The sequence below is a fragment of the Cibotium barometz genome, chromosome 28 (genome assembly GCF_041138505.1).
Source record: "Cibotium barometz isolate CiBa-2024 chromosome 28, ASM4113850v1, whole genome shotgun sequence".
NCBI classification, from domain to species: domain Eukaryota; kingdom Viridiplantae; phylum Streptophyta; class Polypodiopsida; order Cyatheales; family Cibotiaceae; genus Cibotium; species Cibotium barometz.
In genome coordinates, this window is record NC_141073.1 from 1,628,824 (window position 1) to 1,654,484 (window position 25,661).

General features: G+C 47.8%; 1 protein-coding gene across 3 annotated transcripts in view; it reads right to left on the reverse strand.

Annotated features, from left to right (window-relative positions):
* Window positions 1-2,128: 2,128 nt before the first annotated feature.
* The window catches only part of LOC147622388 (methyltransferase), a 71,803-nt gene continuing 48,270 nt past the window's right edge, over window positions 2,129-25,661 (reverse strand). For all 3 annotated transcript variants that reach the window (XM_086821928.1, XM_086821929.1, XM_086821927.1), the window contains 3 exons: window positions 9,281-9,409; window positions 2,994-3,168; window positions 2,129-2,897 (listed from right to left, as the gene is read on the reverse strand). In XM_086821928.1, coding sequence (XP_086678054.1) covers window positions 2,657-2,897; window positions 2,994-3,168; window positions 9,281-9,409 — 545 coding nt within the window. In that variant the 3' untranslated portion in view covers window positions 2,129-2,656. The remainder of the gene's footprint in view (window positions 2,898-2,993; window positions 3,169-9,280; window positions 9,410-25,661) is intronic.

A 25,661-nucleotide genomic window follows, 5' to 3' on the forward strand; every position in this document is an offset into this window, starting at 1 on the left:
ACAGAGCAGCCTACACTACTAACCTTGAGTGTGTCTGGCTACATCCTCTCATGACTGATATGGATATTTCAGTGGACGAGCCTACACCTATCTATACTGATAGTCAGACTGCCATTGCCGTGGCCAGGAATCCTGTGTTTCATGCTCGCACGAAACACATTGAGATTCACTATCATTTTGTTCGGGAGAGACTCAGGTGATATCAGTCTGATTTACTGCCCTACAGATCAGAATGTGGCAGACATCTTCACCATGGCATTACCACGTCCGAAATTCGAAACATTCCGCACTGCTTTGAATTTGTTTCCTTTTGGTGGATGATGTACAGTGATCACATATCACTCCAGGGAGATTTGTTGGGTTTTATGCTGTGTATACACCCAGGGCAGTGCTAGTGATCATCAGTAGGTTACTGGGGCACTTTTTACTTCAGTTAGTGGAGGTTTTTTCCCCCAGTTTTAGCTTAGTTTCACTTATAATGATTTATAAGTGATTTGGTCCACCTGGCACACTTTATGGCCGGACCATGTGAACACACCTTTTAGGTCACATCTTTTATGTGGCTATTGTACTTCATTTTATCACAATCAATATATGAGTAGTCGTGTTCCTCTCTCACACTCTCACGCCTCCTGCTGAAGTGCCTTCTAAACCCTAACCCTAGCAGCTCAATCCCTACAAACTCATCATCCACGCTCTCTAGCTAGGGGAGGAGGATCATGAAAGGATTTTTATCTCTCCCATTTGACATCCTACACCCATGGTGAACCCTCATCCCATCTCCTAGTGGATTTTACTATGAGGCTCCTCTCTAAGAATTTGGCACTTCTTTTGAGGACAAACTTGAGGCTAGTCTATTTTACGAGCCTATGATATTCTTCAACTGGCATTTTTCTAGCCAATTTGTGTATTGAGATGTTACAATAACCCACCCTTGCAAAGCATTTAAATGGCAATGGTAATCGAACTGAGTTTTAATTTATTTGAAGATAAATCTTGCAATCCATCAAGGATAGATAAGACCATGACACTGTGTACTCTTAGGTTGGCAAGGCAATTAAGAAAAAAGGGCTCCATATGAGAAGCACCAAGGATGGAAATAAAGATATCTTCTAAAGAGAAAAGTCGCATCGATGATGGATGCAAATAAGAAAGAATCATACAAATGTAATCAAAAAGGTCTCAAATGTAAGAACTTTACGCTTGTAGTTGGGTAGCTACTCTACAAGCAACAAGTTCTGTACAAGTGTCATGATAGTCCGAGCATCGACACCTTTGATTGCAAAAGACTTGAGATTTTCTTAAGAGAATTTTATGGCTGAGCATAACCAAGATCGTAAGATAATGTTTTAATGTACCACAGACACAAGTGACTAAGGAAATGTCTTAAGGTTGGCAATATGTTGAATCCACTAGAGATTCCAAATGGGAAAATGAAAGCATTTCCACAGATTTCATTACATCCCTACCCAAGATGTAGGTAGACCAAACGGCAAGCGTTATCATACCATTATTAGAGTTTACCTTTCACAATGTAAAGCACTCACACCATAAGTTTTTTACTCCATTTATAATTTTGTAAGAAGCTTTTAGATGTATGACAATCTAAAGTTGCACTGCTGTAGAGATACATGAGAAAAAATGCATTCAACCAAAGACCCTCTTAAAGACATGAACCAAATGGTCAAGCTAGCTCAAGATAGCATTAAGAAGGCTCAAGATTGAGCAAGAAATTTTATAGTCTCGCATTGGAGAAGGTTAGTTTTGTACGATGAAGTCCTTCTAAGGTTAAATGATACCCCTTGAGCTAGCTTCTAAAAATTGTGGTACTTTCAGAGTGCTTAGAAAGGTACGCCGCAGCTCCTTATAACGTAAAGCTACAAGAGACATTTAGAGTAAATCCATTGTTTCATGTGAGTCGATAATATGAAAATTAAGCAATGAGGATAATCTAGTAAATGATGAATATGAAGGATTATAGAGCTACCTAGTCTTTCACATGAACGAGAAAAGCTTCTTGATGTGAGCACTAGTACTCGATATACTCAATACTCATAAAGTGGAGAGAGAGGCCAGAGGAAAGCTCAACTTTGGAGAATATAAGCCATTTAAATAAGAAAGATCCTAATGTTGTCTTAAAGAACATAAAACATTTCTTAGGGAGGAAGTGTTACAAGAAAATTTTGGCCACATTGCAAGCATTGGGGAAGGGAGCATGTGATACATTCCTCTAATCCAGGAGATACCCCATTAGGGAGCTTCAAAAGCAAAGGGTCCATACGATGGTTGGGAGCCCTCTACTACATAGAAACAAATGCCAAACAGACATTTTAACCTCGGCTCTTAATTGCATTGAAACTCAAAAAAGTTAGCAGTTGCTCCTCTGCCCTTTCCTGCTGTTTTTTTCTTTTTTGCCCTTCTAAGACCGACACAGGCTACACAGTGTCTCAAAGGTGTAGGCTACACCAAGTAACATCAGTGTGTAAGCTGATGTGTGATAGTAAGATATCACATCAATGAGATTTACGGTAAGAATTTTCTATTTCCAGTGAGGGATGAGCTGAATTCGGGGTGGTTTCAGAAACGCATGCCTCATCCAGACCCCACAGAACATCAACGCTGCCCTGGTGGGTGTTCAGTCTGAAACCCACCTTAGCTATTCAACTCTACTACAGCCACCCGGGTGCCTTGCAAGTAGTAATGTATTCTCAGGTGTTATTTTAGGTGGAACATAAGAAACTAACTTTGCATCCATGCCATTTTGCCTGAGCCAGTAAAGCCTACCCACGTCTAATAAATGTTTGCATTTCAATCCTAGTGCAGCTCGATCAGCTGGCCGTGCAAACCAATCGCTAATGTCCTCCATTCCATCACCTATTTCCTTGTCGTCAGGGGCCCTGAGGGTAGGTAGCATTCATGCAAATTAGTATTCACGTGTCAGACTTGACAAGTACAAAAACAAAACAAGAAACTGTTAGAAAATTTTAACTCACTCGATTTTTGTTCGACACGATGAACTCAAAAGTTTTTCTGGGCCTGAAGAATAATCCGTCAAAGCCTCCTCATCAACTAAGTGTTTTTTATCACCAGACAAGGCCCCACTTGTCAACCATGTAAGAATGTTAAAATCACTCTGTGTGAAACCCATTTTCTTGAAGAACTCCTTATCTGTGAGACACATGATAGTTGTTAGAACATTGCATTATACCATCACCTAATACGCAACATCATCCCGTGCATCCACATAACTTTCCTACGTCTGCATTTTCCCCTGCCCTGCTCCATCCACAAGATTTTCTCCCCTTCACACAACCCTGCCTGACATTGGCAATAATACTAGACCAGCAGAAAGGAAAGCTGGACAAAAACGATGGTGAAAAAAAAGCTAACTTTTACAAGAGCTCAAAATACTCTTTGCTCTTCATTCGGACTGACACTACCTGCTGTGGAACTAATGAGCCCATACTAAAAGCTTTAAGTCAGCCCCAGAAAAAAACTGCTGAGTAAGCATCAACATTCTGAATCTGCAGGTAGAAGTAGAAAAATGGACAAACAATAACAAGATAAACCACCTGTAACTCCAGGCACCAATTGTCCATGCTGAAATTTGCCTCTCCTCCATCAATGCATTACTCTTGTTCTTCCCAGCGTATCATTCTCATAGGCCAGTGCCTTCTTGGAATTCAACATCCTTCATAGGCGTGTACCTAATTTACCTATGCACATCCCTAATCATAGAAGCCACTCCGGCCTCTCTTCCTTTTTAAATAGGACTGGCCTCTGTTAGTTTCTAACTACGAAAAGACTGCTATGTATCGGTATTAAATTTGAACCCACAAGCAATGAGGTGATAGCTCAAGTGGTAAAGGTGTTTGTCTAGGACCAAGACAGGAGATCCTAGGTTCAAAACCCCGCAAGATGCTTCCTCAACCGCATCGCCAACAGGCGAGTGCCTACAGGCGGTGAAAATTGATAATTACAAGAGGATCTTGGGTGCAAGGCCAGATGGGGAAAATACATAAAAATTGGAAGATTTTTTCTCATGGCAGCATGATGCAAGATGCTGGCCTGCAGTTTATGGAACTTCAGACACCTACAACTTTTCCAGTTTCTCAGCATGCATTAATAACTTCTCCTGAGTGGGAACAATGATTGTATTTCAAATCTCATATGCCAGATCGAAAACCAGCATTTAGCTCTTTCTCTACAGAAATAAGGACGGACTCAATATACAAGAGAGAGTAGAGCAAAACAGGTGTGAAATGTGAAACCCAAACCCTCCACCTCGAATCTCCTCCCTCAAACACAGCCTGTATCTTCCACTTGGTTACACACATACTTAGTGTGAAGCCTCCTCCCCCAACCACCTCCCCTCCCTCTTCCCCCTCCATCTCATCCATGTACTGTTTGCAACCTCATGCTTTTTGCACCATTATACCAAGAGGTTTACTCATGCCATGGACATGGCGGATCACGGATAGTCTTGCGGAGGGCCACTGTGGGCAAGTACTAGTGGTATGGACGCGAGACTCGAGTACCAACTAGTATGGACCCATGGGAGTGGAACCTTAGCCCCTGGCTCGGGTGTAAGCCCAACGGGGCGTGCCATGAACAGATTCCACCACGTATCCAAGAGAGAAAAATATAGAAAGAGAGAAAAGACAGAGAGGGGGAGAGAGAGAAGGGTTTAGGGAACTTTGAACAATACACACACACTGAGCGGGGAGCAGGCCCCGCCCCCTTTCAAGAATTTATTCAGGAACAATCCACGGGCTCGCAAGCCAAGATCAATACATCAGTGAATGCAAAAGCAAACAAATATGCCGATGTAGAAACCAAGTCGGAGTCGATGTCCATGTCAAGGCACGAGATCCTGATACTGTGCACACCACGGGGATGACTCACAAGAATCTCTCAACAAGCTAGTACCAGATCCAAATCCAAGTCCAAATCTAAATCCAAACCCACGTCCAAGTCCAAATCCAAGGATCCCAAGCTTGTACACGAGGTACACAGAGATAAGTGTATATGATGAAGATTATAATGATCAGCTGTGAGTTTGTCGCCCAAACTAGGAGCAGACACAGTCAACAAGAAGTCGTATAGATGTGTATGAACCATGGTAGGTCCATTGGGTAGCACAGTAGAACCAGTTGGTGCCCAAAACAACAAGTGGCGGTACTGGCGACATTGTCAGCTGGCAATGGCAACACTACCAAGTGGTACACACGCGGTCTATAGGCGGCACAGGTGGCAGTAGTCGGTCAACGTAGTTTGACTTTTTGCTTTTCTTTGCTTTTTGACCAAAATCTTACGACTTTGCGGAGACCTGTGTTTTTGGTAAACAGTCCCCTGGGCCTGGTCACTGCGAGGATTCTCAACCGGCTCTTCATCTTTCGTGCGTGGAGCACAGGTGGGTTACCTTGTTTTGCATGCTTTTGTCTCATTTCTCGCATCAAGCGTATGTTTCTTTCCTCCCGTTTTTATGACTTTCAAAATCCGACACATGCCAACAGACCTCCTTTCTTTCTTTATTTCTCTCTCCCGCTTTACCATGGGTGACAACTCCAATTCATTCATGAGGTTTCCAACCATGAGGAAGGTCATCCTCACGGGTCAAGGGAACCATAGTCACCAGAAACGACAAATGGGAACGGAAACATTCGAGAAATGGAAACAGGGAAACGAGTTTTTAGGGGTGGAAATGGCCGTTTCATGTGACAATATCACTTGGGGAACGAGACATGGCAATGGAAACGGATGAGGTCAGGAAACGGAGAAAAGGGCTGAAACGGCCGTTTCCTATGACTATGAGGGGAACACATGGAGATGTAGCAAGAGGAAGTAGCAGTGGTAGAGCAAAATTACTTCGAGGAGCAGATGGCAAAACTCCGGGCTGAGTTGTAAGAAGATATTCAGGTTTTGCGGGATCGGGTGGTTTTACTTCAACGGTCAGTGATTGATGCAGCATCTCCTGTGGGGACGACAGCAATAGCTGCTCCTTTCTCACCGGAGGCTTTTGCAGTAAAAGAAAGGAGAGGACCCAAGAAGTGGTTGATTCTTGGCTCAACCGCTCGAATGTTCACTTTGAGTTCCAATTGTTCCCAGAAGCCCAGAAGATACAAATGGTTAGGGGTCTCTTGACGGAAAAGCCCTGACATGGTGGAGAGAGCTCAGGAATAACCCCACTACTTGGGCAAAGTTCGAGACAGTGTTTCATGATGAGTTCCTCCAGGCGGAGTATGAGTTTGATATTGTGGCAAAGTTCACGGACTTGGATATGAAGAAATGTCTTTCGACACATACTTACTGAGATTTAGAAAGTTGCAGTCCCGAGCGGCACGCATGGATGCCACAACATTGTGTGGGTTTTTATCCATGGGCTGGCGCAGGAACACAAGCTCCAAGTAAAGAATCATCATAGCAAGACATTGGAGGATGCCATCCGGTATGCTAGGATTTATCAGGAGACCATGGCCGTGGCATGACTCAGAAGAACATCTCTCAGAAACCTCAAATCACAAAAACCTCTCAACAGGCTTCCAGGCGTAAACGAAAGTCTCCACAGAACCAAACCCAAGTTTTGGGTGAACCCAAGAAGGATCAGAAGCACCAACAGATCCTTCAGAACACTATGGAGGGCAGGTGTTTCACTTGCGGTCAGAAGGGCCAGCACCTGTAACGCCTGCAGAGCCTAGCAGTTAAGGTATAGCCATGTAGCACTGTACGGACACTTCCCACTGGACACTTCCCACTGTACGACCAGCACCTACTCAACGTCCCGCGCGCGCACACACACACACATGTACACTTGCACCCTGCATACAGATGCAAAAACATCTACGCAAAAACTTACACTTCCCACTGTACGACCAGCACCTACTCAACCTCCCACACACATACACACATGTACACTTGCACCCCTGCATACAGATGCAAAAACATCTACGCACACATCAAAAAAGCATCTGCCTAGCAATGGAAACCATCACCATACACGTCTCTCTTCTCCTCTACGGAACCTGCGATACTCTCAGGCATGCACAAACATCAACACTCATATCTCATCTAAAGCATGCATCAACTCAAAAACGATAGATTCAAAGGAATACACGTTTCTTGCAAAAACCCTAGAAAAGCGGATTCAAAAGCTTACAAATAACTTGTTCCATGCTACACCATGCCTCTCATTGGTTTAGGGTTGCTATGATACCAACTGTCAGAGGTTTTCATGACCAAAACCTCTCAAAGATCCCCTAGACACAAGACATAAGCATCATTAGTACAAATTAGATTCTGCAACCTTGAGCTCACCACCCAACCATAGATCCAATACATCGGATCACCCCCACGTATATGGATCAAGGCTCCAATCCATACAGATTCAGACCAGCCAACCTTGGTGTCCCATACCACCAGGACCTGCCCTAAGGGGCCATCCATAGACTGTTTGCATCACTATGGGGGTTACACTCATGGCCGAGGCACTGTCCATCGAAGTACAATACCACAATAACCCACTCATCACATAACCCTCACTTAGCTTTTGCCAATAAAAGCTATACTTATGGGATTATTAACGGATAAGCCTTGACCCTTCAATCAGCCTGCTTTTCCTAATCCTGGGTCCCTAACCCCCAAATTAGGTTGCCTAACCCTGTGGTTAGCATAAGGTATCCCCTCGTGCCTCTTTTCCCCTAAGGACGTTTTCAGGTCAAATGTGCTAGCTCTACATTGGCATTTGATTTGCCTCTGAATACCTACTAATGCAATCTGTTAGAGGAAGACATTCAGCTCTTCTCTACCTCAGTTGTAACAACACTGGAGTCCAATACACAATTGGCAGGAATTCTGGCAGCAGACCAGCCTGTGGCCACCTCATAGACAACCTCCAGGGTGCTCTTCTTGGCAACCAGGTCATTAGAGCTCTTTTCTGCCTCATTTGTAACACTGGCGTCCATCACACAAGTCGGCACAAATTCTGGTAGCAGACCAGCCTGTGGCCACCTCATAGACAACTGCAGGATGCTCTTGTTGGCAGGCAGGGGCCATTAGAAATATTACTCCAAGATAATGGCAAGCAATATTCCACAGAGAAGCTATGCTAGAAATTCTCATTGAACTCTGACGCCAACCTCACCAAGATCAGATTCTCCAGAACAATCTGTTTCTCAGGGCTGCCCGAGGAATACCAGGATCTCCTCCCAGCTATCGTCATTGTTCCCACCCCAGAAAGCTTCATCAACCAATCTGTTTGCGTAAACTGGATGACCTGCTTTCATCTAGCGCGTCTAGTTTTACATGCTTCTGGGTCACTGCTTTGGCAGCTGCCACATGGGACACAATGTGCCCTCACCCCTAAATTAGGAGGCCAGAATTCATCCTGGACAAGGTTCAACCTTTATTGGATACACAGACCAACACACCAGAGCTAGTGGAAGCCCCCTCCCCCTTCTCCATCTAGCACCTCTGGGAACTTGGCAAGCCAAGCGCAACCTTCTCCACTTGTGTCTCCCCTTAGTCCGACCTTTCCGGACCCACTCAGAGGCCAACAGCAGGCTCCCCATCCCACCAGGGAAAGGTCATCTCACCTTAGGGTGGACTCCCTGTAGACCATCGTTTTTGGCAATGGTTCCCAATCTAGGTACTATATCAGCCAAAACCTGTGTGTGTCGCTACACATCTATGTAGCTTTGTAGAACTTATGTCTGGCATACCCCGATACAGGCACTTCTTCCTTCTCCTTGCGTTTCAATGCACAGCTGGACTTCCACTGCAATGAGGATTCTGTGTTGGCCACATTGCAGGAGCACATTGTGTTCAATTCCTAATTCTTCATAAAAATCTCAATATCAGACCTGATACAGAGTTCGGTTCTACAATTTTGATAAGGAGGATCCACCTGGAGAACTCTATCTGATCTGCCAGCCAAGAACTTTTACCTCTACTACGCCTTGCCCTCCAACATCACGGCCTTGAGGCTGTTGCCTACATATGATGTCATCTGTGTGCACTAGCTCAACTTGTCTACTTTTGTACTCATCTAGTCATGTTGGCTATTGAGTTTATTTATTGTTGTTTTTCATACCAACCTGCACAGTAGTAGTATTTTGGATGTATTATCATGGTCTCATAGACCCTTGTGATCTTTTGTAAGACGTTACAATAAGTTAATTCTTCAAAATGGCAGCTGTAGGCTTGACAAAAACTAAAATCTTTGTCCTTCAGAAGTAACACTATTTTAAGAGAATGAAGTGTCAGCATGGCTCTGAATACTCACTGACGTAAGGCTTCCATTGACAAAGATGATGGCAGCAAGTTGCAATGGCGATTCCATCAAGTAAGGGTGCAGTATTTTGCGACTTCAAACCTTGTTTTAAATCAAGGCTACAACATCTCAAAGTCAAATCTGCATAGCACCAGCACAAAATAAGAAAATCTCATGTTACATGACTTACGACAAAGAAGGTAAATGGGGCTTAACTTTACCTGTAAAACAACACATCATGCAAAACTGCCTTCTTATTTTTAGGATGGACACGTTATGTACAAACAAACAATGCAAGCTGTTGATGGAGTAGCTATCCCAACTGTATAATCATTTCCAATTTGGTCAATTACACTAAGGCAGGAAACAAGCCTAACTTTTGTCCCTAGTGCACTGTCTATTTACAAGGGTTTCAATCACATATGCTCTTCTCCATAAACCGCTCATCTGCTGTATTGACTGCAAATTCAAATTAGTGTTTGTGAATCACTTGGATATCAGCGTAGTCTTTGTCAAAAGATTTAAAATGAGTCGTAGTGGGGAAATGCGGTTGCACAACTTTTGTCCCTAGTGCACTGTCTATTTACAAGTGTTTCAATCCCATACGCTCTTCTCCATAAACCGCTCATTTGCTGTATTGACTGCAAATTCAAATTAGTGTTTGTGAATCACTTGGATATCAGCGTAGTCTTTGTCACATGACAACGAGCTCTAGCGAGTCACTAGAGCTCGGTCCGTTTCCCGGGGAAGGGGAGGAGGCACCGGTAGAAACGCACAGCGCTGGGGGAACAGACAGCTCCGAGCACGATTGTGTTCTCTCGACTCAAGGACACCTACGCGCTTCTTTTCTTGCTGTCTACCTCCATGATTATTAAGTTTGCCCCAGGCTTTAAGCAGTTCCCAGCTTTGGAACTGTATTAGTGGCTGGTTTTACATTTGCCCTTGGCTTAGGAGCTTCTGTGGCATCCTTATTTTGCAGCTATGGGCAATCTATTTTCATATGACCTTTTTGTCCACATTGGAAACATTTATTCTGCTCTCTATACTCAGCTATTTACTGTTTTGAGAGTTGAAAAACATCTGATTTACCCCCAGCTTCTTCTTGGACGCATCCATAGGCCTAAAAGGCCTTTTTCCTTTGTCATGTACCTATTGTCCATGCTGTCTAGCCCTGAATAGCTCTTGATTTGCTCTTTGTTTTTCCCGAAAAGTACTAAATTCCTTTCTCATGCAACTGTTCAGCAATAATAGTTCAATGCATCATGTGCCTCAGACTGGTATTGGGGTAGAGAGTAAGACTCTTTTGGATGGCAGGATGAAGACCTGCTTCAAATTTTCACATCTTTTCCTCTTCAAAGATCTTCCAAAAGGGAGTTACCTTAAGCATTACACGAGTGAACTTGTTCACATAGGCATTCACACATTCATTCTCCATTTGAACAAGATAATCCCACTCTTTGCGTACCTCCCTCTCAAAGTTAGAGAGTAAAAACTGTTCATAAAACTAAATTTTAAATTCAGCCCATGACTTTGGAGCAATTCCATCCATTAATTTTGCCATCCACCAATCACAAGCAGTGTCTTTCAAATGCATGGCAACATGGTGAAGCATAGTTTTCTTTGTAAAATCACCATAAGTGAAGGCAACCTCAAACTGCCCGGTACATGCAAGTGCCTTATTTACATTTCCCTTCCCATTATAGATGTCAAATTTCACATCTTTATCACCTGTTTTAAAGGTTCAAAGCCTTTTAGATGAAATAGGTGAAACAACATGTTCTTCATGAGGAGGTCTCTCTCTTTTTCTCTCCATATAGCAAGAATGGCTCTCAATATGTGAACCTCGATCCCCGTAAGTATGTGACATAACTTGTTGAGATTCTCCATAAACGAGAGATGCAATTGCTTTGATTGGTCTTCTCTCTCTCTCTCTTACTTACTCATTATAACCCTTGGAATAACTCTATGTGCTGTAATTTCTGAAAACAACGCTATAGGGACTCTAAAATCACTCCTATTTGCATGTTTTCCATTTCCCCGAGAAGCTACCAAGCAAAGGAGCCTCATAACATGCCGCTGCCCAAGAATTAGGGCTTGGAAACCCTAATTTCAGAGCTGCAAATTCTGCAACAACTCTTGTTTTCGAAGGGTTTGCATTAGGAAAAGTGGTAAGAGTCATAATCTTTTTTTTTTCCGAGAAAAGATCCTTTCATTAGTTATAAAAAAACGCCCACATGGCTACAAAACCCTCTCATGCTCATAAGAAGGCAGAGCAGAGATCCAATCAAGGCAGCTAGGGAGACTCTCCCTAGGTGCAAAAAAGCACAAATAAAAGTACAAATAACTGAGAGGCTATATCATACAATAGGAGGGGGGAAAATCCAAACAGGAGGCCTGTAGTGCCAGTGGGGGGTACCCGCGTGTAGAGTATAGAAGGGGCCGCTGCGCCAAGTGGTGTGGAAGGCCTGGCGCCGCAAGATCGCTCGATCCGAGTCGCCCCGGATGTGGTCATACTGTCCTCGCAGGGTGTGAATCAACTCCTGCCAGATACCCCGAACAGTCTCTGCTGGTGGCTCCAATCTCCCCTCAAATGCCCTGAAACAACAGGCTCTCCAAGTGAACCATATGGTGAGGCTGCTGAGGAGTTCCCATCGTAAATCCCTCTCCTGTGTCCAGCCGGCGGACGAGAAATCCGGTGAAGGAACAAGGCGAGGCTGGCCCCTAATGAATCTAATGGCCTGGCTGTCCTGCTCCGTCTCGTATCCCAGAGCAGGCCCTGAGGAAGTCGACCAAGCAGCGGCTCCCCACGTATACATGCCATGCCCTCTGGAGAGAGGGGGGCCAAAATGCGCAGCATCCTCAGCCAAATCTGCCGCGCCTGTGGACAGTCCCATAGGCAATGTCTCTGTGTCTCCAATGGGTGGCCGCATCATACGCAGGCCGACGGAAGGCCACTGTAGACAAGCCAGTGCCAACTGCAGAGCCCCTATGGGCAACCAGCCCCACTGGAAAGTCGAGATCCTGCGTGCCTGTCGGCTAGCCCAGAGCCTGGTCCAAAAATCCTCCAGGAACTCCTGTGATAGTCCCTGTAACCCAATGCTCCGATGCAGCTGGAGAGACCATCCTCCTCGCAGTCAAAATATGCCTCCCCAACCGAACAGTGTACTGGAAAAAGGTGATCTTTGTGGCCTCGGGGGACGCATAAGGATCATGCCACTCGTACTCACCAAGGTCCCACTGCTTCTCGGAAGTGGCATATTGATCTAGACCCTGCAGATGTGGACTCTGATTGGCGCATATGGGCATATGCTGCGCGCCGCTTGGCCCCGGCTCCGGCGGCCACTACCCGTATCCTCTAAAAGATGCACTCTGCAACCAAAGGCGACTCCGCCTCCACTCTCTGAAGTCTGCCCTCATCCTATATCTCACAGTAGAGGCATCTACCATCCTGAGTGCAAGCTCTGACAGCAATCAGGACCTCCAACTGTGTAAAGGCTCCCATTCACCGTGGGGCCGCTGGCTCGAAAGGCGTGAACCACTCCTCAGTGAGTGCCTCCTGAATGTCATCCCTCATAATCAGCCCCCCTCTGAAGTGACTCAGCCTCTCCGCCTAGATCTCCTAAGGGAGACTGCAAAAGGCCTGCCAATCTCCAAAACTGCGTGCTGGGCCTGCCGCCAATGGTCCCCAGGCTAGACGAGGCCGAGAACCCAGCATATGACCCTGCTCTGTGCGTACCGCGGGGCTCCAAATGAGCGGCTTTCTAGCCCGCTCCTCATCACAAGTGGGAGGTCTCTGAGAAAGCCCCGATCTCAGCAGCTCCCAAGCTCGCAGGATGCTCAAGGCAAATCTGTCCTCCCATCCTCTACTGAGGCCTGTCCTCCTCATCTCTATGAAGATCCACCGTATCTCTGGTGCCCAAGTGCCCCCTGCTGGGGAAGCTCTAGCCTGCAGCCGCTGAAAAAGAAGCTCCTTCCAAGGCTCAGGGCCTAGAAGCAGCCCCCCGAACAATAAGCTTCCCCAACAAGGCTCTACTCTGATCAGCTGGATCTATAATGCCCAAGCTCCCCTGGGCCAACGGAAGAGTAATAACTGCCCAAGCAACCTTAGCCCGGTTAGGCTAACCATCCCGCCCAGACCAAAGAAAATTACAAATCAACCTCTGTACCTGGCTGATGCAAGAGCTCGAGAAGATCCAGCAAGACGTGATGTACCACATAGTCGCTAAAAGCACCTAATTTGTCACCACCACCCTCCCAGCCAAGGATAGCCGAGCTGTACTCCAATATAAAAGCTTCTTCCGAATGCTCAAAAGAAGCGGGGCGATCTGCTGCTCAGGTGACAAATCAAGTCCAATCTGGCATCCCAGGTACCGCACTGCTGTGCCAGGAGGAATCCATCTAAAACCCAGGTCTGGGCTCCATGCCGGAACAGGAGCGCTACCGATCCAAAAAGCCACTGTCTTGCGCCAATTGATCAATGCTCCCGAAGCCACACCAAAAACCTGTAGCGATTGCTCTGCCCTCTGTAGATTGGCCTCCTGGCCATGCAGAAACAATCCCGTGTCATCAGCAAACTCAGAGTCGAGCAGGTCCTCACCCCGGACTGGAAGCTGGAGTCCTTTCAAACCAACCTCCTCTCCTGGAGTCCTCTCAAACCAACCTCCTCTGCTGTCAGATACATGCTCATAGCCTCTGCAAAGAAGAGAAAAAGGAACGGGGCGAGAGGGCATCCCTGACGGACTCATCTGGTCAACTCAAAACGCCCCCGTCCTCCTGCCATCAACACCTAGCTACGAGCTGTGGAATATAGAGCCGCCACTCCTCGAATCCAGTCTGGCTCAAAACCCAGGCGAAGCATAGTGCCCTCTAGGAAACCCCAATCGACTCTATCGTATGCCTTCTCAAAATCAAGAAGCATCACGACCAAGTCCCACTGAGAAATCTAGCTCGGGCCGTCGCCTCCCAGAAGGTGAAAATGTTGTCAAGGATACTGCGCTCCTTGACGAATCCTGTCTGGGTAGCATGAATCAACTCCCCAAGGAAGGGCTGGATCCTCAAACTTAAGGCCTTTGCTAGGACCTTGTAGACAGTATTGAGGATCGTGATAGGCCTCCAATGCCAAATATCATCTGACACTCTCTCCCCCTTGGGGATAAGAAAGATCAAGCCCTCTGAAAAGCTCTGTGGCATCACCCCAGTGTCCAAAACATACTGAAAGCCCCTACGGAGGCCTAGCCCCAAAAGGTCCCAATAGCGCATAAAAAAGGCAGGCGTCAATCCGTCCTCCCCAGGGCAACTATGACGCGGAAGGACCCTCAAAGCCTCAACAAGCTCATCCTCTGAAAGGGGCTCACCCAAAACTGTGCGCATACGATCTGTGACCCTCCTCTGCACATGGGCCCACACAGTCTGTCTGCAAGCATCACGTGCCTCCATGGCTGCTCCGCTGAAAGCAGGTCTCTATAGAACTCAGTGGCAATGGCTCTAATCTCCCCGGGCTCAGTGTCTAACGATCCGTCCTGCCTCCTGAGTTGGCGTACTCCTGCTCGAGCATGACGGGGTCCGGTGATCTCAAAAAACTCCCCAGTCACTCTATCACCAAGCTGCGTCCACTGAGAGGCCTGGCGATGATAGTAGAACTCATGTCTCTGCTCCTCTGCCTCTCTAACCTCCTGGCGTGCTTGGCTCAGCTGGGATGCCACCCACTCACATGTAAGCAGCTACTCCTGAAGATGCTGGAGCGAAGCAAGGCCACGTCTCAAGCGATGCTCCCGCTCTCGTGTCTCTCCCAACCGTGTCAAGGCTGTAGCGTGCAAAAAAGAGCTGAGCTCGATGAGTCCCTCGGCACACTGGCCTGCTGCATCCAGGTCACAACTCTGGCTATCATGCCATATCCTCTCAATGTCCTCAGAAAGACTGGGATCTGTAAGTATCCTCTCTGGGATCCTCAACTGCAAGCTGGTCTCCCGTGTCCTCTCCTCAAGTGTCAAAATAATTGGCGCATGGTCTGAAAAAGAGGTGCCAGCGAGAATGCCAACGGAACCACCACGCTCCCCGAACCTGTCGCCCACAAACAAGCGATCAATCCATGATAGATTAGTCCTTCCCTGCCGGCAATCCGACCGAGAAAAACTAAGACTGTCCTGAGAACTCGAGTAAGCCTCATGCTGCCATGCATCAGTGATCCGCAGTGTCATACAAAATCGCTCCCAAGCTACAAGCTTCGTGCTGTGCACTGTAACATGACTGCCTCCCACCCTATCGGCCGGGTCCTCAAGCATGTTGAAGTCTCCCCCGACACACCAGTGTGCGGCCTCGGGCAATGCATCTGTAACAAGGGTCCATAACTCTGCTCTGGCACTAGCATGGTCGGGCGCATAGACATTGAGCACACCGAAGTGCTCATCGTGCATCCTCAGAATAACATACTGTGCTCTACCAGGCACAATGACCCCGCGATCCACAATGGCCTGCCGCCATACATCCGCAATGACCATACATACTCCTCCCTGCCCACCCAAAGGGCCAAAACCTGCAGACCAAAATGTGTCCCATCTACCAGGCATCACCGAACCATATCTCCGAATCCTGCTCTCACTCAAATGGTGCTCCTGCATCATCAAAATATCAATACTGCCCCCAACCAGGCATCTCTGAAGCTCCTGCCTCAAGCAACCACGATAACGTACATAGTGTGCGCCGCCAAGGCCCTGTACATTCCATGAGATGATCCTCACGGATGACCTGCTGAGGTGGAGGCTGTCTCAGCCATACGGCGGGCTTTCGCAAGCGGCTTGGATGGAGAGTAATCCCCATCCGAGCGGCTACGAATCAGCCCACCCGGTGTGCTGCAAGAGTCTCGGACCAGGCACCAGTGGTTGGCTGTGTACCATAGCGACTGCCTCCCGCTCGGAGAGAGAAACTTGATGTATGCATACATAGCCAAGGTCTCGTGCTAGGTATGCCACTATGCGAACCACCAAATGTCGAATCCCGAAGGCATCCGCACTCCCGGTATCAAAGAAATGTGCCAACTCCCAGAGTCGGCCTATCACGTCTGTCATCCAAATCGCTCACATGGTGAGAAAACTCAACTGCCTGAGTCTTCAAAATACTAAGAGCGAGATCCAGAGTCCACTCCCGGTAGCTAGTGCCGCAGAGAGGGAAGGAGAAGGCCACCGCTGAATCAAGTCCCGCCTCCCCTCGGGTCGGAGGTATCACCACATGAACTCTGATGGGTGTTGGCTCATGGGGGCCCTCCGCTCCAAAATGGCCTTTGAAGTAGTCAAAAGCCTCCGAGCGCTGTCTAGTGTCGAGACTACTCAGCCGACTGCGGATAGACGATACCGTGAAGCACGAATCGGCATGGTAGGTCTCCTCTGCGATGCTCGAGCAAGGTCGGTGCTCAGTGCTCGCCAGACTGCAGGTGAGCGCCAGGGTACTGCCAGTGCCTCCCCGGGAGCTGGGGCAAGCGGAGGGGGAGAGGGGGGGGGGGGAGAAGGGGGTGGAGAAGGAGCCGCTGAAAAAGCGGGGGCGGAAACGAGAGGAGGCGAAGGTGGAAGCAAGGCGGGAGGGGGGGACGGGGGAGGGGGGAGGGGGAGGGGGGGTGGGGGCGAAGAGGGGGGTGCTGGCATCTCCTGATCCTCAGTCTGCGCTGGGGTCTCCTCCCGGAGGGAAGCAAAGCTGTTCCTCACTGGAACCCAGTGATGCTGAGGCTGTGACTGCTGCTGCGTCGGTCTCTGGGCATGCTGCTGTGGCTGTCTCCCTCTACGACGCCCCTGTCCAGGCTGCCAATCCGAGGTCTCTGTGGGCTGAGCAAGTGTCTCGGAGGCTGCCTGCCGAGCCGCATCTGTGGGCGGGCCATCGGGGGTCTGCTGCTGCGGTGAAGGTCGGGGTCTCCTGGAGGCCAGGCCTTGGCCAGGTGGCCGACCTGCCTGCATATAAAACACTGGTTCGGGAGCCCCGAAAACTCCACTCTCTGATCGATCCATCCCCCCCTATCCTAGGTAACTGAATGACCTTCGAAAGGGAGGAGATGTCAGGAACCAAAACTCTGACCGAAGGCAGGCCAGCTGCTCTAGCCACCACCCACTGAAGCTGCTCTGGGGCCAGTCTCAAGCACCGAGCCCACCAATGATCCTATCCTAGAAAGGAGCGGAAGGTACTCGCGGCGAAGTCCAGGAAAGCAAACTGTAACATGGAATAGGCGCTCTCGCTGCTCGACCGCAACTGTGTCGAAACCATGCTGCCAAGGTCTGAAGAAGGCCCGAGCGCCCCTGATGTCAAGGGGACTCATGGCTAGGACCTGGGCCACGCTCTGAGCTGTCTCGAACTCAATCTGGTAGTGTCCGCGGCCCAGTAACTGAACGTCCAGGATATTGCCCACATCTGCAAGAAGGCAGGCCTGGAGAAGATCTCGGATCTCCCCTCTGCTGGGGCGAGTGCCAACTTTACGGCAGATGGTGGAATGTGCCTGGAGGCGTTCCACCTCTGCGGCGAGGCTCACTTCCTCTTCTGGCGAAAGAGAAAGCCTGATGGGGGTATCCTCAGGGGCGGGCAAGGCAGCTGCGGAAGAGTCCCTCTGAGGTGGGGCGAGAGGAATCTCCATCAGAGTCTGAAGCTAAGTCGAGGACGAAGCGAAAAACAGAGGGTCCTGCAAGAACCAAGCTGCACGAAAAAGCGGAGCAGGGAGGGGAAGAGGGGGAAGGGCAGAAGACAAAGGGGGAGGAGTGGAAGACAGAGGGGAAGGGGCGGAAGACAGAGGGGGGGGGGGGGAAAACCGAGGGGGAGGGATTCAAAATTTTGTGATCTTCTTTTAATCCACTCATATTTAGCTCGTAATGTTTTTCATCATGTTCTCTCGTCATAGTTTGGTTTCAACATTTCTATTTTTACTTTCTTTCTTTTTTTATAACATGTGGTCGTACAACTTGACTATGTCGTTTAATTCACCTAAAACCTAATTAATACTAATCCTCAAAAATTCATCCAAGGATTTCTTTGGCTTTAAATCACCTTTGAATTTTGAAGTTCGAAAAAAAAAGGAAAGTAAAGTCAACTGTCCTACCATCCTCTTCATTTGTTGTTGCGCGTTTGAATTTAAATTTTTTCTCGAAAATAACTTCTCTTTTGCCTTTCCCAGTGCCATGGATGCTGTTATAGAAGAGGAAGAGGTGGGTTTCAAGGATGTCAGCCTACAAGTTGTGTACGCTTTCTTGTTCTCGAGAATGCAGTTCAAGTGGCGGATTCTGATTTCACAAAGAGGTAGGCCAATCTCAGACTATATAACCAAGTTGTTTAGTTAATGGAGTATATCGTGCTTTTTTTCGTAGTTGGGTTTTTTGGGATCTTCATTTTCTATTTGTTCAAGAAACTCATAAGTTAGGGTTCTTGATTTTTCAAGTAATTAGGGTTTTGTACTTTGCAAAGAATGCCTGTAAACTATTAGGGTTGTGGCTTCTTACATTTTTTTAGCCATGGTTCCGTGATTGTTTTACTTTCATTATCTTAACTCGACAAAATTTGGTTCAAGCCCCAGGCGGCGGGTGCCCTAAATGTCCACCCTCCCAGAGACGGACAAAAACACAAGGATTTTCATCTTAACCTCCTTCACCATGAACTTACTCTATGAGTCATGGAGACACCTTGGGGAACACATACCAGTGCCCCCAACACTAGATCACCCCATACTGCCAATTGTCATTTTTCAATCTCCTCTTTGGACCTGAAAGATGGCACCTTTTTCTTCATGCAAAAGAGAACTAAAAAACTAAGTGTTATGTGATGCTTTGAGAGAAGAAGAAGAGCTAGTCATATTTTCTCTTCCTTGAACCACTTTTTTGCATATCTAACTTGCTACCTGGCTCTCCAAATCACTCTAAACCAATAAACAACTTGCACCAAAGTACATCAAGATACATCCACTTTCAATCAGCTCTCATGACTGAATCTTGCCAAAGTTTCGCTTCTTTGGAGTACCTGTGAAGTATAAAAGTATTGCAAGTGTAAGGTTATGACTCTTACCACTTTTCCTAATGCAAACGCTTCGAAAACAAGAGTTGTTGCAGAATTTGCAGCTCTGAAATTAGGGTTTCCAAGCCCTAATTCTTGGACAGCAGCATGTTATGAGGTTCCTCTGCTTGGTAGCTTCCCAGGGAAATGGAAAACTTGCAAATAGGAGTGATTTTACAGCCCCTATAGTGCTGTTTTCAGAAATTACAGCACATAGAGCATGGACAGCAGGTACATGACAAAGGAAAAAAGCCTTTTAGGGCAGGTGTCCTTGAGTCGAGAACACAATGGTGCTTGGAGCTGTGTGCCCTCCCATCGCTCTGCGTTTCTACCGGTGCCTCCTCCCCTTCCCCTGGAAACGGACCGGACCAAGTAGTGACTCGCCTATCAATACTCTCCAACTCTCTCTAGAGCTGTCTTGTCTGTACAACTCCTCCTACTCATCTTGGACCCTGCTAGACTCAACCTCAAGCTGCTCTTTGTGCTTCAGTGAATCTGGATCGACGTGTATGTCATTAGAAGTTCAAATTGGTTATTAGATTCTGGATTCTATATTATTACTTAAGAGTTAATAGGAAAATAACAGCATGGTGTTTTTCAGGGTGGGCTTACCGCGGTTGGCTCTATGACCAACCTCTCTAGCTTTTTCTGCAAAATGGACAAAATCATCAATCTAAAGCACATGCAGTCCCAAAAGTTTGGAGATTTCCCAAGCATAAGCCTCCGACATCAAGATGAAGCCTCTGGTTTGACGAAAATCTGGGGATTTCTCTCTTCTACTTTAGATAGACTTGTCTCATTATAGGTCCTCTACCATGGCCCTTGAGCATAAAACGACGACCCGAGCTTCCATTGCATGGAAACGTCATCCAAAAAGGATGCCTACTCTTCACTGACATATGTTCGAGGGAGGGATCTTCATCTTTCCATATTTTCTATTTTATGTTGAGTCAAGGGTTCTCTGCTCAGGTTGTCTCCAAAAATATGAATATTTTAAATGTCTATTTGGAGTTGTATGCCTTGTATGCTATAAAAGGCAGAGTTGTATTCTTATCCCAGTTAGGAGTTGAAGGGGGGGGGGGGGGGGGCGGGGCGGGACTAAGCAATAATCTCAGCTTCAGTCATAAGTTGATTGGGTAAATAGCATGGCTAGTTTGCCTCTTTGCATCGATGTGATGGAGTTGGAGGTTGGTTGTTTCTTCTACGTTTGGGTCTCACCACCTTCGCTCCGAAGGGGGGTGTTGGAATAGTCAGTGTCTCCATAGTGTGAAAGGGTTATTCAGTCTTTTGGTGTGAACACACAAGTTGTGAACCACCTCTTAGCAAGAGTCAAAAGATAAGGCCTTGGTGCCTAAAAAAGCATTGTACAAGGTGGGAGTATTATCTAATACAATTATTCTTGTTTGCTGCAACTCTCTCTTCTTTGTGAATTATCATCTCTCTCTCTCTCTCTCGCCGACCCCCCCCCACCCCCCCCACCCCGCGCGCTGGTGGTCTCGCCTTGCCCCCTCACCCACCCTCCTCGCCCTCACTACTCTCTCTCTCTCTCTCCCCCCTCCCCCCCCCTGCCCTCTCGCCCTCGCAATCGCCCTCGCCCTCGCCTCTAGAGCTGTCTTGTCTGTACAACTCCTCCTACTCATCTTGGACCCTGTCAGACTCAACCTCAAGCTGCTCTTTGTGCTTCAATGAATCTACGTGTATGTCATTAGAAGTTCAAATTGGCTATTAGATTCTGGATTCTATATTATTACTTAAAAGTTAATAGAAAAATAACAGCATGGTGTTTTTCAGGGTGGGCTTACCGTGGTTGGCTCTATGACCAACCTCTCTAGCTTTTTCTGCAAAATGGACAAAATCATCAATCTAAAGCACATGCAGTCCCCAAAGTTTGGAGATAAGCCTCCGACATCAAGATGAAGCCTCTGGTTTGACGAAAATCTGGGGATTTCTCTCTTCTACTTTAGATAGACTTGTCCCATTCTAGGTCCTCTACCATGGCCCTTGAGCATAAAACAGCGGCCCAAGCTTCCATTGCTTGGAAACGTCATCCAAAAAGGATGCCTGCTCTTCATCTTTCCATATGTTCGAGGGAGGGATCTTCATCTTTCCATATTTTCTATTTTATGTTGAGTCAAGGGTTCTTTGCTCAGGTTGTCTCCAAAAATATGAATATTTTAAATGTCTATTTGGAGTTGTATGTCTTGATGCTATAAAAGGCAAAGTTGTATTCTTATCCCAGTTAGGAGTTTTGGGGGGGGGGGGGGGGGGGGGGGGGGGAGAAGAGGGACTAAGCAATAATCTCAGCTTCAGTCATAAGTTGATTAGAGGGAATAGCATGGCTAGTTTGCCTCTTTGCATCAATGTGATGGGAGTTGGAGGTTGGTTGTTTCTTCTACGTTTGGGTCTCACCACCTTCGCTCCGAAGGGGGGTGTTGGAATAGTCAAAGTCTCCGTAGTGTGAAAGGGTTCTTCGATCTTTTGGTGTGAACACACAAGTTGTGAACCACCTCTTAGCAAGAGTCAAAAGATAAGGCCTTGGTGCCTAAAAAAGCATTGTACAAGGTGGGAGTATTATCTAATACAATCATTCTTGTTTGCTGCAACTCTCTCTCCTTTGTGAGTTATCATCTTTATTTTTCATTTTCTGGGTTTTTTTATCCAGACATTGTATCAGATCCACCATGATGTAACTTTTGGTCTCATAGGTCATTATGGCCTTTTGAAGACGTTAATATAACATTTCATTTCATTTCATTTCATTTCTCTCTCTCTCGCCCCCACCCCCCCCACTGGTGGTCTCGCCCTGCCCCCTCACCCACCCTCCTCGCCCTCGCTGCTCTCTCTCTCTCCCCCCCCTCCCCTCGCCCACCCTCCTCGCCCTCGCCTCCTCTCTTACCCACCCTGTCTCACCCTCACCCTCGCCCTCCCCCCATGCCCCCCCCCCACCCCTGCGGCGGGGGGGCGCTCGTGGCTGGTGGTCTCTCTTTCTCTCTCTCTTCACTACCCCACTTTCGCCTATTTCTGTCTCTTCGAACCTGCACCTCCTCCTCTCTCTTCGCTGCCCCCTCTTTCCTTCTCTCTCTTCGCTGTCCAACCTGTACCTCCTCTCTCCTCCTCTTGTTGCTTGTACCTGCCTCCCCACTTGCAGTTGGCCACCAGCTGAGGACCTGAGGACCAGAATCAGTACTAGAAAGGGGACCCCTTCAATCAAACATGGACAGCTCGCAGGAAACAAGGACTAGAGGTGAGAAGGAGAGGAAATACAGCTCGATTTGGGCGAGCACACAGAAGATCGGTGACCCCCATATCAAAAAATGCCTGACCACCATGAGAGAAGTATGCAAAATGCAGGACACGGACATTGAGCACCTACAAAAGAAGCTCGGGGAGAACAACGATAGTGATGACCTTATGCGTGGGTTGCGTAACTCCATGCAAGAGGAGATGGATAGGTGGAAGGCAGACATGCAAGTACATATGGCAAACTCAGCTAAGCAAGATGCAGGACGAAATGGTCCAAATGTTGGACGAAAAAACCAGCCACCATGCCTCACTAATCACGGAGCTGGAGGCCCAAGTCCCCACCCTTAAAGTGGAAAATGAGAACTTGAGGGCACATACTCAATTCGAAGAAGGAGAAATTCAGCCATCCCTCAATGACGAGCTGAATACACTTAGAGAGCAAATGAAGACCCTCCAGGAACAAGAGGAGAAGAAGACAAACGAGGTAACCACATGGGCCGAGATGATTAAGAAGACACAGAAACAAGTGGAAGAAGCTGGCAGCTAGATTGAGGTTGCCAAGAAGGAACGGAACCCCCCAAACATCATCAATGACACACTCGAAGAGGAGAAAAGAAGGAAGATTAGGGCATTGAATGTGAGAGTGGTGGGATGGAAGGAAGGAGCCTCGCCGAAAGAAGACGCCATAGCACTATGCAGAAAGATGGAAATCCCTGATAGCCCCTTCGTCGAGGCATGGAGGGTGGGCAAAGACACCACCAAGGAACACACACTCAGCCTCAACTTTGCGGGGTTGGAGGTGATGCAAGCATTCCTTACCAAAAGGCAGGCACTAAAAGGCGATGCAGGCATTCCTTACCTTGAAGACAATCTCACACTAGCACAAGTGGCACACAGAAGGGAGTGCATGCCACGCATCTTGGATACACGGAAGGCAGGGAAATGGGTAGTGTACAAAGATGGGAGGGTGATCATCATCGAGCAACGTGCCCAATGACGGTGCGAGACCTATGAGACCAAGCTAGAGATTGCAGTTTGGAACCCCAATGGCGCCTTGAGGACAGATGCAGGTCTGTTCAAGGAGACATTTAGAGGGAGAGACTTGGTCTTATACACAGAGACACATCAGTGCTAGGGGAGTCGACTTCCAAAGGTGAGAGGATACAGATGGGAGTCTGTTCACCGCCCACAGCAAAACATAGCGGTGGCTCTACTATACAGGGAGGAGCTTCAGGATGTGATATAGGTGGTTGGGCAGGATGAGGCTACACGGTTTTTGTGGGTGAGGATCCAGACAGAGAGGGCGCAATGTGCTACTTTGCACCCTCCACTTCTAAATATGCCACCCATGGAGAATCCCCGTACCTCCCCCTTTATAAGTTGGAGACTTCAATGCCCGCACCACATGCGCACAGGTACCTTCTTTGAGATAGATGATCCCATGTACCAGGTGATTGACACGGTGTGTACGGATCTGGAGCGGACATCACAAGATACAGCAGCCCGCACAGACTATGAAGAGTATCTCTTAGCCTTCGGCGGGGCTCATAGGCTAACCATTTATAATGGCCTTGCCAAATGGCCTAGATCCAACTCCTCCACCTCCTACCCCTTCAGACATGCAGCCAGTACAATGGACTATCTAGTGGGATCCCTCTCTCTGATCCCACTCATTCCGGAGTTTACCATCTCGTCTCGCCCCATCAGTGTTGTAGCCGACCATGCATATCTGGACTTCTCCCTCACATGCCAATACACCACCCAACCACCTTCTTTGCCCCATCGCCGCCACCCGAGATACCACTTCACCAGAGAGACCTCTTCCATTTATTCTAATCACGTCTATTGCATCCTCTCCGACCTCAACCCCCACATCCCACTTGATGAGCTTACCACACAGCTCGCAGCCACCCTCCATACATCCGCTGCAGCGGCCTTCCCGCACTCTAGAGCCACCCCTACATCACCAGGAGGGACTGTCCCACAGAATAGCTGGTACAACGAGAAATGTTGTGATACCCGAGCCCGTCTACATCGGGAGGTGGCGCTAGAATCCACCACTCACCAACAGGCGCGAGTGATCTTCCGACGTCTCACACGGAGGAAGAAGAGAGCCTACCTAGCCAAGCTTGAGCAAGAGCTATACTAGCTATTTCTTGGGAGGCACTGTAAAGAGGCCTAGAGGATCTTCAAGGATCATCGCTTGCCGACTCCGATTACTTCGCCCGACACCTAGCACCTATGCCACACCTCTCTACCGTTCCCCCGAGCAGCCACCTCTCCCCCATCCACCCGAGCCCCGTCCCCCACACTCTTCCTTCTTTCACCTGAGCATGGCTCAGATGCTATTGATAGGATGCAAACTGGGAGAGCACAAGATCATGATGGACTCCTCACCGAGCATTTCTCTCATGCTAGGAACATGCTAGCCCCTTTACTGGTTCGCATGTTTAACAGGGCTCTATGTGAGGGCTTCCCCGCCAGTTGGTCATCGAATACTATTGTACCTATCTTGAAAGCAGGTGACCCCATGGACCCTAGCAACTACAAGACCATCATGATTGGTCACACCTTGGCCAAGATTTATGGTTTGCTTTTGGAGCATGAGCTTAGTAGATGGTCCGAGGAGCAGAGACTCAGAGCACTAGGGCAGGCAGGCTTCCAAAGAGGACACTCCACACTAGATCATATCTTTACACTACGGGGGATCATTGAGGAGGGGAGAGCTCACGGGCATTGGATATATTGCTGTTTTGTGGATTTCCGCAAGGCTTTTGATACCATCCCACGGGCTAGACTGATGAGGAGACTGCAGGATATGGGAGTGCCAGCAGAGATGCTTTGGGGATCATTACACTCTGAGTCAGTCATAGGCATAGTACAGGCTCCAGGAGGTGACTCAGAGATCATACATAGCACTATCGGGGTGAAGGAGGGCTGACCCTTCTCTCCTACTCTATTTGGTCAATACATTGACGAGATCTCGAATTACATAGACAAACAGGGAGGACCAGGAGCACATTTAGCAGGAGTCTTGATACCGATCCTCTTGTATGCAGATGATGTTGTTCTTATTTCTGATTCACCAAAGGGGCTGCAATTGCATTTGGATGCATTACAGGCCTTTTGTGAGGACCGG